Source organism: Caretta caretta, chromosome 15 (assembly GCF_965140235.1).
Source record: "Caretta caretta isolate rCarCar2 chromosome 15, rCarCar1.hap1, whole genome shotgun sequence".
Taxonomy (NCBI): domain Eukaryota; kingdom Metazoa; phylum Chordata; order Testudines; family Cheloniidae; genus Caretta; species Caretta caretta.
The window spans coordinates 28576486-28591218 of record NC_134220.1 but is presented as its reverse complement, the minus strand read 5'-3'; the positions used below and the strand labels follow the sequence as shown (position 1 = coordinate 28591218).

The following is a 14733-nucleotide window of genomic DNA, read 5'->3' as shown; positions in this document are numbered from 1 at the left end:
TCTGTCACATTCCAGACTGGTAGCTCGGACCAAGAAACGTTTACGGTCAAAGGAGGGAGAGGGGGGAATCTCACCACTGTTTGGATGTTTCCTGCTGAGAGTTGTGACCGGTCAATGCCTTCCAAAGGCAAGAGGAGAGTCTTACACTCCCTTGGTGTGGCTCAAAGGGAAGATGTGTATTGGCAATGCAGTGCAGTAGGAGGCCCTGATTTCAGAGCCAGAAGCAGCACTGGACGTCCATAACGTACTCAAATTCTGCCTTCCATGATACCAGTGCAGCCCCATGGACTCGTGTCCTCATTGACTTCTGGCATTCCACCAGAACAACAAAGCAGAATTCCACCCCAGAGCACCAGGTGGTTGTTGTGTCCAGACCAGATACCGCTCCAGACAGCTGGGCAATGGAGACTCACCACTTCACACCAGTGGAGAGCGAGAGGGGGCACTAGCGACAGCAACCGTCAGCCATAATTATACCATGAGGAGCAGCGAACCCTCACCACCTCAGAAGGCAGGGTGATTGGTTTGTGCCTTTTCTCTTCAATCCAGAGTGGGTCCGAGCTACTGAAAATAACCCTGAAGGGTTTCTACATGAAAGACAGAGAGATTCCCAGGCTTGAAAATTCACAAGAAAAATCTCTTAGTGCACTAGACTCACTCCGGCCGCTCCCCCGACTTCCCTTTCCCACGGCCACCTCCTGTCTGCTGGTGCCACCTGCCACATCTCATGCCTCTCTTTGTACAAGAGTCTTTTCCTCTGCATCATTCATCCTCACCGATCCTACAGTTCTTCCCCAATATCACCTGCAAACATATCCTCTCTCCCATCTCTAGGGCTCTTCAGATTTATTCCCTTGATTACTGACCATATGACTGCATGTTCCACCTTTTGATGGTCTACTAATTACCACTGGACACAGAATGACTAGAAAAGGGAGCTGGGGCAGCCGCATAGGACCTGGGAAACAGAGATTCCTCCTAATCTTTCCCTCCTTAGGAAGAGGTTTTGGGGGCAGGATGGCAGGGGGAGGAATGAAGAGGGATTGCAGCCGTGCTTTGCAACCTAAGCCTCTAACACTGGGAAGCCTCAGGAATCTCTGCTCCCCAATTTGGTGGGTTCCCAGAACCTCTCTCTACACTTCGTTCCACAATGATTGGAGCCCCCAGCTTGTCCCTGGCAGCATGGCACCCTCAGAAGCTCTGCTGTGGTACAAGCCACAAAAGGGGATCAACATGGGAGCCCAGCAGCATTAACACCTGCATGAATACGCACAGGGTCAAGAGGGGAGTGTCCGCTACCATCAGGACCCCAGCAAGGGCAGTCAGGGCCAAGGCAGAGCAAACCCGAGGCTAGGAGTAGCCAAGGAGTTCATAGTCAGGCCCAGGCCAGGGTCGATACCAAGGATCAGAATCCGAGTTGGGAGGCAAAGTCCAAATCAAGCAAAGGTGAAGCCAGGAATTCCACGGCAAGGAGCAGTCACGGCAGCTACAGAAGATCCACAATGTTGCCTAGACGCTTCCTGCGATGTCCCTTGGCTTTATATAGGGCAGGAATCCAGTCATGAGCCAGGGGGCTGCTGTCTGTCAAACCCATGAGGCAGAACTTCCCATGGTCTTTGTTCACAGCGGGTCATGGGAAGTGGAGCGTAAGCTGGTTACAGCTGCCGCTGGCTGGCAACCTGGGGATGTCAACCCCCTGGTACTAGCCTGGGTACTAGTTACCCGCTTCTCCCTGACTACTCCCAGCTACTTGGCCACCAAGGCCCTGCCTTCCATTCTGTGGGAGAGGTCCCTGCAGCTCAGGGAGTGCCCTGAGGAGCTGAGGAGACCCTGCACATTTTCCATACTCCAGTCTTGCCATCAGCCAGCGGCTCCTCTCCATGACCAGCCCCCTGGGGCTATGCCCCTCTGCAGAATTAGGTTGTATTGTGCCGGGAAGTCAAGCAGGGCAAAAAAGCACCAGCCCCATCCCATCTGCACCCGTGCCCAGCACAGCTTCAGTGCTGCTAGCAACAGCATTCCAGACAGGAGACTTCAGCTCAGTGCACCCCCCACCCCACCCACCCAGTGATCATCTGGAAAACTTCCCAGACTCCACATCTGCTCCTCTAACGTATATCCCTGAGGACACAGCTAACTAGGGAGGCAGCGAGGGGGATGGCGCTGATCCATAGCGAGGCGTCTACTCGGGTTCAAACTGTCGTGATAACCCCCGCACTGATCCCTCCCAGACACAGAGGGCTGGCCGCTAGCAACTACACGCTGGAACACCTGCATTTGCCGGTCACCTGTGCACAGCACAGCGATGGGTGCGACGCTGCATGCCACGCCACACTCCAGCACCTTGACAGCAGGTGGCGAGGAAGAGAATTCAAAGGGGATGGGGAGAAAGGCCACAGATAAATGTTAAACAGCTTTTCCCTTTTTGTTCATTCAGCCTCACCAAGGGATTCAGCACCAGATCTCTAGCCGGGGCAAATCAGTGGAGCGAGGCCCATATACACCAGCTGAGGATCTAACCCTTGGTTTATTCATTACAACAAAGAAAAAGGCCCGCTCTTCGGGGGGGTTCCCAGTTCTCTGGGTGTGACTTTTACACTGTCAGTTCTTCAGATCGGGTAGGGGTCTAACACAGTTCCTGTCAGCACTTAATAAGAACAGTAATACATAAATAATAAACTCAATTTCTGCTCAGTCTGTGCAGAATGGGAGCCGAGAACACAGCTGAAACAATACTTGTGCCAGCACCAGGAAAAATAATAATCACTGAGTCATTCTCCAGCTCCTGTTCTTCAACCCTCGCCTCTTCCTCCCAGGTATCAGGTTGGGGCATTGTATTAATTAGCCCCTGATATTTGGGAGGGATGAACCCAGCACAAACGCAGTCCCAGCCCCTCTGAGTAGGAATAACTAAACAGATGCAGAAGAACGAGCCTGCAGAGCGAGCAACTGTGTGCACGAGAAGCTTAGCATCAAACTCAAACTGCATTGCCTCACCCACACTTTAACAATGCCTGTACAGAGAAGCCACTGAACGGAACAGTCCCACATCTCTCGTGTCCGTGGTAAAAAAGAAGAAGCGTCAGTATTTGAAAGATCATCAGTTCAACAGCCAAGCGCTGAGCCCTCCATTTCACACCTCACACTGTCTGCAGAGATCCAACAGCCACGATACTGACCCAGGCAGCCTATCTCCCCAGGCTTCTCAGCTCTGCAATGCAGCTTTCTTAAACATTGAACAAGCCTGCTGCTCCTACACCACCTGCCAGTGCCAACGATGAGAGAGTTTTTACATTGAAAGCCTAATGCCATTAATCTGGTTAAAGAGAGCAGGCTCGAAAGCCCGTGCATTCAGCAAAAAACACACTGATAACGTCACATCTGCAGCAGATTTTCTTGTGTTAATAACTGTCTGGCAAACAAACAAACCAAACTGCAACGCGGGTTCTGGGCTGAAGGTTTCTGTCATCCCCAAAGAAGAGTTTTCAAACTCAAACAGATCCAAATACCCTCCTGTATCGAGCTGATGATTTTTAAACCAACCCACGTTTGCGGTCCTCTCAGCCTGGGAGAACACGTTCATTTAGATCTCTCAGCAGCGTAACGGACTTTGAGAGGGCAAAGGAAGGCTCCGCAGAATTGTTTGATAGATCCTCTAGTGGAGTTCTCTGCAGGGCGGATGGTGCAAATTCATCCCCATTGCCAGTTTTGCACACTTTTGGGGTGTCAGCCAGGTAACCAAATACACTATTATGAAGCTCGTTTCTTCCAAAAACTCCCACACTCACCCACAGCTTTGCCCTTATTTTTTTGCCAGGCCTTTACAAGCACTCTGAAAAGCCCACGAAAGCTTATGCCCAAATAAATGTGTTCATCTCTAAGGTGCCACAAGGACTCCTCGGTTTTTTTGCTGATACAGACGAACACGGCTACCACTCTGAAACCTGAATAAAGAGCAGAAGCAGCTCTCAAAGTGATTCTTCTCCATAGCTTTGCTATCCAGGTATCCTGCCGTGTGATGGTGATAGTTACTTCCATTCCACTAGCCAGCGGGTGCATGCTCACACACACAATTACCAGGCATCTGATCCAAGGGTTTTCCAATCCATTTCTGAAGATATGGTCTCCATTAGCATTGAAATATGCCATTGTCTCACAAGTCCATCTACAAGTGTATTTAACATGTTTAATCCTACCAACAGAGCATCCTACTTGAATTCAACTGCGTGACTTCACTATCAAGCCTGCACTTCCCAGCTAAAAGTGTGCTCACCAAAGCCCATAGCGCAGGGACTAATGACACCACATCCACTGCCGAGAGACAGTCAGGGTTGCAGGATCGCTCTGTACAAAAGGCTCAGCACAAAGGTAATCTGATTGAGCAGATAGGGCTAGCAACGTAGCACACTTCCCCTGCGATATTACATGGAAAAATCCATGCACACAAAGGGCCAGAAGTGATTTGGATCCAAGTTCCACATTACCTAAAAGCACCCAAGTTAGAGGGTATTTAGGTAACAGAATCTGGTTTTGACCCCGCTCAGATTTTCAGAGATGGGCCAACATATTGTTCTGAGAGGTGTCACCAGGTGGTGCTGTTACACGTAGTCTTCCAAGATCTTTTTCTTCAGGTTGGAGCAAATGTTCAATCTTGGGGAGATATGCGGTGTGGTGTTCTTCATTTTATAATGCAGAGGATCAGGTTAGCGAGCTGTGCAAACAGCAAGATAGTTTGGTCTCTGCTTTGGCCTCTGATTAGAGTCAATTCTTGAGGCAGAGTTGCTCCCAGAGAACTGGGCATTGTTTTGGGCTGAGATCCCTGAAACAAGAGATTGCTCTGCCTGCTGTTTGACCTTCTCTATTCCAGGACTGGGGTAAGTGTGTAAATAAAACACGTTATCCTTATCTGTATATATTTCAATGACCTAACTGCTCCCCTCCAAAAATTAGGCTGTTAAAAGTGGTTTCCCTGTGGTATATACACGATCTCCTACACTGTAGTTGTGTATATGAATTGATCTATGTACCATATATAGGAGATCTATTGATACATAGAACATCTATTAGCCTAGATTTCTTGAGTAGAGCAATGAGATGGAGAATTGAAGCCCTAATATATAGAACAAGCTTCTCTCTAACTAGAAGGGCATTTAAATGATTTGTTCATGGGGGGGAGGCTTACATTACAGAGCAAGTGGTTTACAAACTTGAACAAGTTTTGTGTGGCCCCACTCATCCCCACTATCAATTACCTTTCCTCCCAGGAGCTAAGTGGTAAGAATTAGTTAGCTACAAGCTGAGGAACAGACCCAAAAGTATTAAGGCTGGTGTATTTTAGCATCACAGCAGTTACCCTGTGGTTAGGACTATGAAAACCACTTGATTCCAACTCCTTCCTATTATAACTTTCTCAAATTAAAAACCCCTTTAGGACAGCAAGTGATCATGCTTTGTCTCTGCTCAGCGAGAAATTATTTTAGAAAGTTTGGGCATACCGGGATAAGTTGATTTTGGATCACACCACTGGAAATAGCCATGGTGAAGGGTTTTTTTGTTGTTGCTGTTCTTTAAAAAGAGCCAGATATGTTCCATTTTCTGAATTAAATTGAGGTAGCCATGTCAAACCCAATTCAGCTGAGCCACACCAATTTACATGAGGATTGGGCTCAGTCTATTGCGGGCACTTTTTCTTTACAGCACTGGAGAAATTCACAGTTAAAGGCAAAGCTTGTTTGCAGGGACAGCACCAAATAGCCTCACTGGTTAATTCTCAGCAGATGGCAGTGTCTCGGGGTCATTTCCCAGAGCCACTTGAACAGAGGACTCTGTCCTTTTCGGCAGCCACTGGCAGACAGCAGGGGGGGAGGAAGGGAGGAAAAAAGATTTATAGACTCAGACTTTAAGGCCAGAAGGGACCATCGTGATCATCTAGTCCAGTGGTCACCAACCAGTCAACCGCGATAGGGTTGCCAACCCTCCTGCAGCCAACCTGGGAGTTCGGCCACTAACAGTCCGGTGGCGCAGTGGGGCTAAGGCAGGCTCCCTGCCTGTCCTAGCCCCGTGCCGCTCCCGGAAGCGGCCGACATGTCTGGCAGCAGTTCCTGGAGGGGCAGGTGGCGCCGCACACTGCCCCCGTAGCTCCCATTGGCCGCGGCTCCCATTCCTGGCCAATGGGAGCTGCGGGGGAGGGGGGTGCCTGCGGACAGGGGCAGCATGTGGAGCCACCTGCCCCCTCCCCCCAGCGGCTACTGCCGGATATGGCGGCCACTTGTGGGAGCAGCATGGGCTTAGGGCAGGCAGGGAGCCGCAAATCCTTGGTTGTCACCTACCACCTCACACTGGAACCCATATGAGGCACCATCAAACAACTACAGCCCATATTCGATGGGGACCCCATTGAGAAAGAAATCTTGCCTGACCCCCCACACACTTCTGGCCTTCACACAACCCCCCAACCTCTCCAGGCTCATCAGCGGAAGCAAGTTCCCCACAGACCAGGACACACCAACTCAAAGCAGCACCAGGCCTTGCCAGAACAACAGATGCAAAACCTGCAGCCATAGCTCCAATGATCAACACCCCCCACAACACACTTTTCAAGATCCATGGGTCCTACACGTGCCTATCACATAATGTGGTGTCCCTCATCCAGTGCACTAGGGAGGTGAAACCAGACAATCACCGCACTCTCAAATGAACTCACACAGGAAAATGATAAGAGACAAGAATACCACATCAGTGGTGGGTGAACACTTTCCACAAAGCGACCATTCTGCATCTGACTTATCAGTCCTCATCCTCCAAAGGAAACCTGAACACCACTTTCTAAAGACGAGCCTAGGAGCTTAAATTCATTACTCTGCTAGATATTGAAAATCATGAACTGAACAGAGACACTGGATTTATGGCTTATTACGACAATCTGTAACCCACTAACCCCCCTTTCTGTCCTAGGGCTGTAAGGGTTTTAATGGACCACTTCACCTTGAATGGTCCCCTAGAAGTACCATTAACTACTTATGCTGAACTATCTATTTGCTCTCGTACTTAGCTGTGACGCTCTCAGCACCCTTCCCAGACCGGAAGGAGAGCTCCTCTCTCTCACCAACAGACATTGGTCCAATAAAGATATTACCTCACCCCTCCCCCTTCTCTCTGGCAGCAAGGAAGTCATTTAGGCTAAAACTTTCCCAAGTGGCCCCTGATTTCAGGTGCCCAATTTGAGACAGATGGAGCCCAATCTGCAGAGGTGCTGAGCACTCAGTTGACTTCAGCTGGAGGTGCTCGGCACTTCTGAAAATTTTCCCCCCACCCCCCTGTGTCTCAAGATGGGCCCCCAGAAAGTGAAGGATCCTCAATCAGGGGCCACTCAGGAAGATTTTGTCCTTATTCTCTCATAGACATTAAGGTCAGAAGGGACCATTATGATCATCTAGTCTGACCTCCTGCACAATGCAGGCCACCGAATCTCACCCACCCACTCCTGCAATAAACCTCTCACCTATGTCTGAGCTACTGAAGTCCTCAAATCATGATTTAAAGACTCTCTGTACCTCTGGTTTGCTTGCCAGTAAAATGGGGACGCTACCATACTTACCTATCCCGTGGGGGTGGGCTGCGGGCACTTGATTGTGATCCACAGGAAACAGGCCCTGCAGAAGTGCAAAGGATCATGAGTAATCACCAGCATTAGAATCCCTGCAGGCTACAAAAACCCAGCCATTTCTACAGGCTCCTGAACTCGAGCACCCGGAGTATGAAAGGGTTACAAGCCTACAATGCAGCCACCACTGGATCAATTCTCTGAGCTTGAAGGACAGCAAATGTGACGGCCATTCAGTTAAACAACAGGAGGACTAATTTCATGGCTACTCTTGCTGAAAAATCGCTGGAACGCTGCCCAGCCCATCTCTAACTGTGCGACCGCAAGGGTGTAACACGGCTCCCAAAGCACTTGTGCAAAGGTACTGCTTTAAACAAAATAAGCCCGTCTCACATAAATATCCCTCAGTCACACTCAGATCTTCGCCACCTGTTTTCTGCCCTCCTGTTTTCTCTTTGTTCCTATTCAGATCCAGAGGGACCCAATAGGGATCACAGTGCTAAGGAGTATTCCTCCTGCAAAATAAGCCTTGGTGGATACTGGTATACGGTCCTCTCCTTGCAACCTCTCCAGGATTTATCTTCCTGCATTTTGCATACCAAGTTCTGCAGAAAGAGATTTAACAAACAGCTCTACGGCAACAGATTTTGGGGGATAAAACCCTCCCCTTACACTTTGTTTTATGGGTACCCCCTGATGGGCGTAGGTGACTATAGAAAGGCAAGAGAGACTATTAGGCCAGGTCTATACTACAGACGTATGTCAGTATAACTACATCGCTCGGGGTGTGAAAAATTCACCCCCCAAGCAACGCAGTTACACTGACCTTAACCCCGTGTAGACAAGGCCATGTCAACAGGATGGCTTCTCCCGCTGCCATAGTTACTGCCTCTCAGGGGAGGTGAATTACCTACGCCGACGGGAGAGCTCTCTCCCGGCGCATAGGAGCATCTTCACTTAAGCACGACAGCAGCATCAGTACATGGCACCGATGCAGCGTTTGACATGTAGACCTGCCCCCATTCTGCTCTCACTTACAGTGGTGTAAATCAGAAGTAACGCCACTGAAATCTTATTCACTCCAGACCAGCGCCACTGAAGTTAATGAAGGAACACCGGTGTAAGACCGGAATCAAGTCCAGAGAGATTTAGCTAATTCCCCTTTCCATACCCCCGTCTCTCTTGTTTAGCTAATGCCCTCTTGTTGGCATGCGACTTCATTTACATAGCATGCGACATGCGGAAAATGTCTCTTTTCCATCAGTTTCCTGTCAGTCTCTAGACAAAATAGAACAAAGGCAGCTAGGGGGGGGAACAAATCAGTCCTTGGTTCATATGACTGATCTGTGAGTGCTAGGCCTTGGGATCTCCAGCAAGACAATATTACGATGTAATTTAAGCCTGCATCATATTATTAAACCTGATGGCAGCATTACAGTTACTTGTCTCAAAGCTGGCTCGAAAGCACAGCTCAGAAGCAGTTCACTGCACGGCTATAATGCGCATCGCTGGATGCCAGCTCCTGCAGGGTAGCGAAGGCACCATGGCGAAAGGAGGGGGCAGGGGGAAATCACTCACAGAGCACCTGATGCCTGCCTAGAGCTGCGAAAATTAATTGGCTTTATTTAAAAAAAAAAAATTACATTCAGCAAAATGAAAACTCCACAATCAGGTTGACACTGGATTTGTACAGGGAGAGAAGATTTGGAGACAAATGTTCAAGGGAGCCTTAGGAGAGGTCTGTCTGCAGAGGATTTGTAGGTGCATCTGATCGTCAACACAGATCGGGTAAATGCACCCGCAAACCAGGGGTCACGGTACCCCGGTGCATGTGCCATTTGGAGGGTCTTTTGAAAAGGGATCTCTTGGCAATATCTGGCTGCAGTGAAAGGCGCTCTCAGATACTACCGTGGCAGAAGCCACATCAGTATCTCAATAGCTGCCTTTCAGCCCCAGTGACCAGGAAAATGAGGAGAGAGCCAAGACCACAGAAAAAGAACACATTACAAGGTGGAAGAGAGAAACCACAAGTGCCTTCCAGGAATTGACTTTTCCCTTCTCTGGTTTCCAGCTCCCTGTTGGCCCAGTAACAATTTTGTCAGCGGCTGGCCTGGGTCAGATATTAAAACAATCCAGAAATATAATCCTGCTGCCTAGACTAGAAATATCAGCGTGATGGTGCAATGACTGTGCATGGAGGACAAAGTCCAAAAGATGGCAACATTCAGTTCATCATCCCATGGTGATCCAGTGGCCAGCAAGGTACTGATCTGTTTAAAGTTTACCCACCTCTGCAGGCAGCTAGGAGTATTAACAGAATCATTATCCTGAGATCAGCAGCTGGAATGAAGCCAGAAGACACCCCACTAGTCCATCAGAGTCAGGGACATAAATCAGCCAAGCTAACACCCACAGGAGTTGGTTTCCCAGGAAAGCTTAGGTTTTGTGCCAGAGGATTAGGTGGGGTGAGAGGGGTGTGGTGGGGACAGGACCACCATTTTCTCTTTCAACACCCAAAAAACACAGAAGCAAAAATGTTTAATTTCGCGCAGATTTTGCCCTGCCCTTCCCCGATCAGGATTCATAAACAGAGCAGTACGTGGGCAAAAAGGGGGCCATACAAAAACATTTTGATTCCATTTCAAGAATCCCCAAATACTAAGCCCTGTTCATGAAGTCGGACGGAGGAGAAAGAGCTGTTCCTTAACATAGCAAGGCATTTGTTGTGATGGGGTCAATAAATGCCACACTGGGCCTGATGGGATTAAAAGGCAATACAGGGCCCTGGTAGACCCACCCCTCCAGGCCTGCTGAGCTGGAAGGGTGGGTTAAAAGGAGCTCAGAAGCCAGGCAAGGGGAGGGTGAACAGGCTATTCCAGAGAATTCTTCCCCAGGAAGCCAGACAGAAGGTGGAGCTGAGAGGGGACCACAGGGTGAGTTAGGCCACTAGGCAGAGCCTTCTCCAACCATCATCCCCTTTGAGAACCAGCAGGTGCTGCTGCTTTGGACTATGATCATAGGTAGGAAGTAACCCAGGGTGGCACACTTAGACTTTCTCCAGAGAGGAATCTGCCAGTTTTACTTCCCGCAGGGCCCCCTGGGGAGGGAGGCCCTGGGTCCCTCTACCATGCCCCACTTAAGGGCAAAGACCCAGATGCGACAGGGGAGGCCCAAACGCTCCCAGCCTAGGGTCCGGAACCAGGCACCACTACTGCCCCCTGAGAGAGAGACAGAGGGCGGAAGTCAGATGTGCTAACCTCCAAGCACCCTATCACACGTTATTTTCCCAGCCTTACAAACCCAACACCATAATTAGTACCAGTGGTGACCCTTGTTCACAATTTCATTGAAAAGCCAAGGAATGACTAGAGATGGACCGGGAAGCACCACTTTGAGAGACATGCAATTGCTTAGACTCCTGCCTACTCAAAAATGAAGCTCTCTGCTTGCAGTGATTCATTACTAGCACCAATTATGCTGGTAATTTTCATCACAGATACCTGTGTACCAGGAACAGACTGAAGACACTCCGGTCATTCCATAAGGACTAACAGTTGGTTAGTCTCTAAGGTGCCACAAGTACTCCTTTTCTTTTTGCGAATACAGACTAACACGGCTGTTCCTCTGAAAGTTGTCAAATAGTAACTTTTAGTCACTACTAACTTGCATCCTATTCAAAGTGATGATGAAGCGTTGAAAGAGTCACATGTCATTTTCTGTCCCCTGACCAAGGCAGCCTCTCAAATCACTCCTTTAAACCCCAAAAGAAACTTCAGATCAATGATAGTTATTTTTCCAGTCAACCACATAGACTCCATTCCTAACCAATACGTCCAGCCCGTGCAGTTTCTTTCATCTTGCACGGCTTAATAAACTTAAGATCAGCAGGAATTTAAATTTACACACACACACACACACAGCTCCAAATATTTGCTCATATCCAACTGCAAGGCTAGCAACAGCCAACCAAATTCCATCCTTAAACTCCCCAGAATCAAATGATGTACCATAGCCAGCAAGAATCAAAAATATTTTCAATTCAGGTGGTCTCTTTTTTGTAATACCTGTGAATTTACAAAGACATTACAAAAAGAGCAATTATTACTGGGAAATATAAATCAGGTACAACACATAGATATTATGTATATCCAGACCAGTTCCCTTCTTTCTCACTCACACATACAAAATACTTCACAGGTAACAGAGAGACAAATCAAGGCCACCATTTTGTTGAGCATCCTCAACTCTCTCTGGAGTCAGTGGAAGCGGAGGGTGCTCAGCAGAAGACTCTAACCTAGGGCAGCGGGGGAAGGAAGAAGAGTCGTTAGGTGTCTGTATCACTCCGTAGCACCATTTTTTTTTTTTTCAGGAAAAGGAGCCAAAATCACTGAGACCAAGTCTAGGTTCTCTGGGCTTAGGGATATTTTGAGGCCTAATTCAGGTAATTTATTACCACCTACTGCCCTACTCCATTGATTGGGGCCAGTGCCAAATGAGGCTGCTTCTTTTCATTTATGTGAATTTCATGCTGTTGAAAAGTGCCAGATTCCAGCCTAGAGTCCCCTATTTAACCACAAGCCAGGCAACATCAGTGTAAACTTCCCCAGTCCTACCCCTCATAGCCTGACCTGGACAGAGGGGAGTTTAGTGTCCATGTCCATTCTGACCTCAGATTCTCTACTGAAGCTACCATTGGGGTGCCAGATGTGTTACAGACATCTATCCATCAGGGATATCCCAGGGACAGCACAGGGCCACCAGATGTTAACAGCTGTAGGCCACTGCTGATGTGAACAGGTGACATGGAGAAAGAAGAGCTCATGCTCAGTTACCAATTGCTGGAGCTATTGAGTGCTACTTCTGCAGATGACCGAGACGATGCTGGAATGAGCCAACAGCCTGCTACTGGTACAGAGTCTCTTTTCCAGAGATGCCAGAAGATATCAGAGCCCTGCAGCAAACAGCAGCCTGGCGAGACAGCTCACAATGAGGGCAGTTAGAGGATTAACTGAGCGTGTCCATGCTGGCTTAGCAGCATTTGGGATTCAGTGATTGTTTCAGCAATTCCTAATTCGGGCCCAAGCCTAAAGCCCTTACTCTGTTTTACTCCATCCCCGTCCCTGAGGAAGGACTGAATCTAAACCTCGTGAACTGCCCCTTATATCATAGCTGAATAGCAGCACCATGAAGCCCTAGGAGCGGATAAACAATGTGTCCTCCAATCCATCCCAGCATCAAAACATTAACAAGATCTATTTCCATGCTACATTACAGCACAAGCTCTGGCTATAAGTAATTAAACCCAATTATTCATCTGTTCTCCTTGTCATATCCATTGTGGAGAATTCTCCTCCTAGCTCTGAAAGCACAATCTCACAAGGGGGGGGGGGCAGGGGAGGGAATCCGTCTACTCGGTGCATAGACCTCAGTATCCAGGAACAGCATAACACTGACAAAGTTCAAAGTATAGAAGCATTCGGGTGGAGCCATCTGGTTCAGATGGTTAAGTGGCAGACCAAACAAACGTTAATAGCTGAAACCTAGCTATTTGGTCCTTCGATTTTATTGATTTAAATACTGCCTGCATGCCTGCTGGAGAACAAGACAAATAAGAAGGCACAGAGAAGTTAAATAACCATGGCCTGATTTTAAATTACCTAGTTATGCTAGAAGGTTTAGCAGCATTACCACATTCCACTTGCTTTACTGCTGCATTTTGCCCACAGGAGTTAAGAGACTATGATCCTGATGGTCTTTTTTAAAAATGCCCGTGCAAGCTTTTGCACGCTCAGGGAGCGTGGTGGAGGAGATACACTAGCAGAACAATTGAACAAATTTGAGAGCTACTGCATTAAAAGCCTTGGTTGAATAGGAGGCCAGGACCACTGCAATACACAAATCAGACTAGTGAACTCTCAGTTCCAGCCGGGATGGGGAGGTTTCTACATGGCCACCAACGTTATCATATTTTAAATGGTGTAGCGTTAGGTTGAGTTTGCCGTGATCAACTCTGATACAGTAACTACTGTTCGCTCTGTGCAATGTTCGCGCACCATTTGCTGTTTGCACTAAAATAGGAAGGAAAAGGATATCTGGCGTATTTAAAAAAAAAATCTAAGTTGTTGGACAATTTTCCCCTCACTATATTTTGCATTGATCACCATAATCCCTGCATAACCACAAAATCCATGATCAACATTTCTTTGAGACAGGAAATAGTTCATTCCCTCTGTCTACATTAAACTAGAATAATACTCTACAACTCATGCACAATTGGAGATGCTAATTTCACATACAAGTCCTGTTCTTTTGTAAAATCTCATGCTTTGTGAAACCAGTTTGTTAAAATCTGGGGTTGGGTGGGGGGTTTCTCTTTTCTTTTCTTTTTTTTAAACAAAAACAAAGGTTTTGATAAAAAAACACCAGTAAAACAAAATGGTTACGTTAGCCACATCTGCAGCGTTTTACCTCCCTGGAAATACTCCTAGAGCAGAAGTAGCCTAGCTCTTAGGCTGCTGACCAGTTTACATCACATCCATTCTCAAACTTTCACTACATCCCTCTCTTTGCTAGGTGCTCCCCCGCAATACAGAGAATCAGGAGGTGCAATGAAAACATGCTGTCAGCTGCTTTCAACGGTTACATAAGCATTCTTTTTCTTTATGCTATTTCATTAAGCCCCCCAAACTCACCACCCTTAGGACCATGAACTCTGCAACATTCTCACCATGGCAACAATCTTCTGCCCCTCGAGAAAGACAAGCCAGCCAGCCAGCGGCAGAGACACTAGAGAATCTACAAGGAAAATGGACAGACAATTGCTACTGAAATCCAGGCAGGATTACCCCCTGCTCTGCTGAATTTTAAAATCCACCTGTTTCCTTAGACTGCACACATTTTTCATAGATCCATTTCCAAGGGCTAATGCCCCACCCTTAGCACTTCCCCCGATCTCAGATCCTTAGTCTCCGAAGCGAAAGACTCTTGTTCATACCTGTCTCACGCATGGAATATTCAAAATATTGGAGTTTAAACCTTGCCAGAGTTTTGATGCAGGCGACAAGCCCCATCCAACCACTCGCTCTCTTCCTTACCCTTCAACCCAGATTTTTACATGTGTTTAATATTTT

At 47.8% G+C, this 14733-nt stretch overlaps 1 protein-coding gene across 23 annotated transcripts in view; it reads right to left on the bottom strand.

The window, feature by feature from the left end:
• RPH3A (rabphilin 3A) overlaps positions 1-14733 on the bottom strand; it is a 148806-nt gene that overhangs the window by 94885 nt on the left and 39188 nt on the right. For 6 of the 23 annotated variants that reach the window (XM_075120100.1, XM_048821171.2, XM_075120098.1 and 3 more), the window contains exons 2-3: positions 14331-14398; positions 7598-7652 (exon numbers count right to left, since the gene is read on the bottom strand). The exons of 6 other annotated variants lie outside the window; for them this stretch is intronic. In XM_075120100.1, coding sequence (XP_074976201.1) covers positions 7598-7652; positions 14331-14398 — 123 coding nt within the window. Of the gene's footprint in view, positions 1-7597; positions 7653-14330; positions 14399-14597; positions 14729-14733 lie in introns of those variants that run through there. 11 more of the 23 variants (XM_048821170.2, XM_048821168.2, XM_048821184.2 and 8 more) reach the window with 5 other exon arrangements.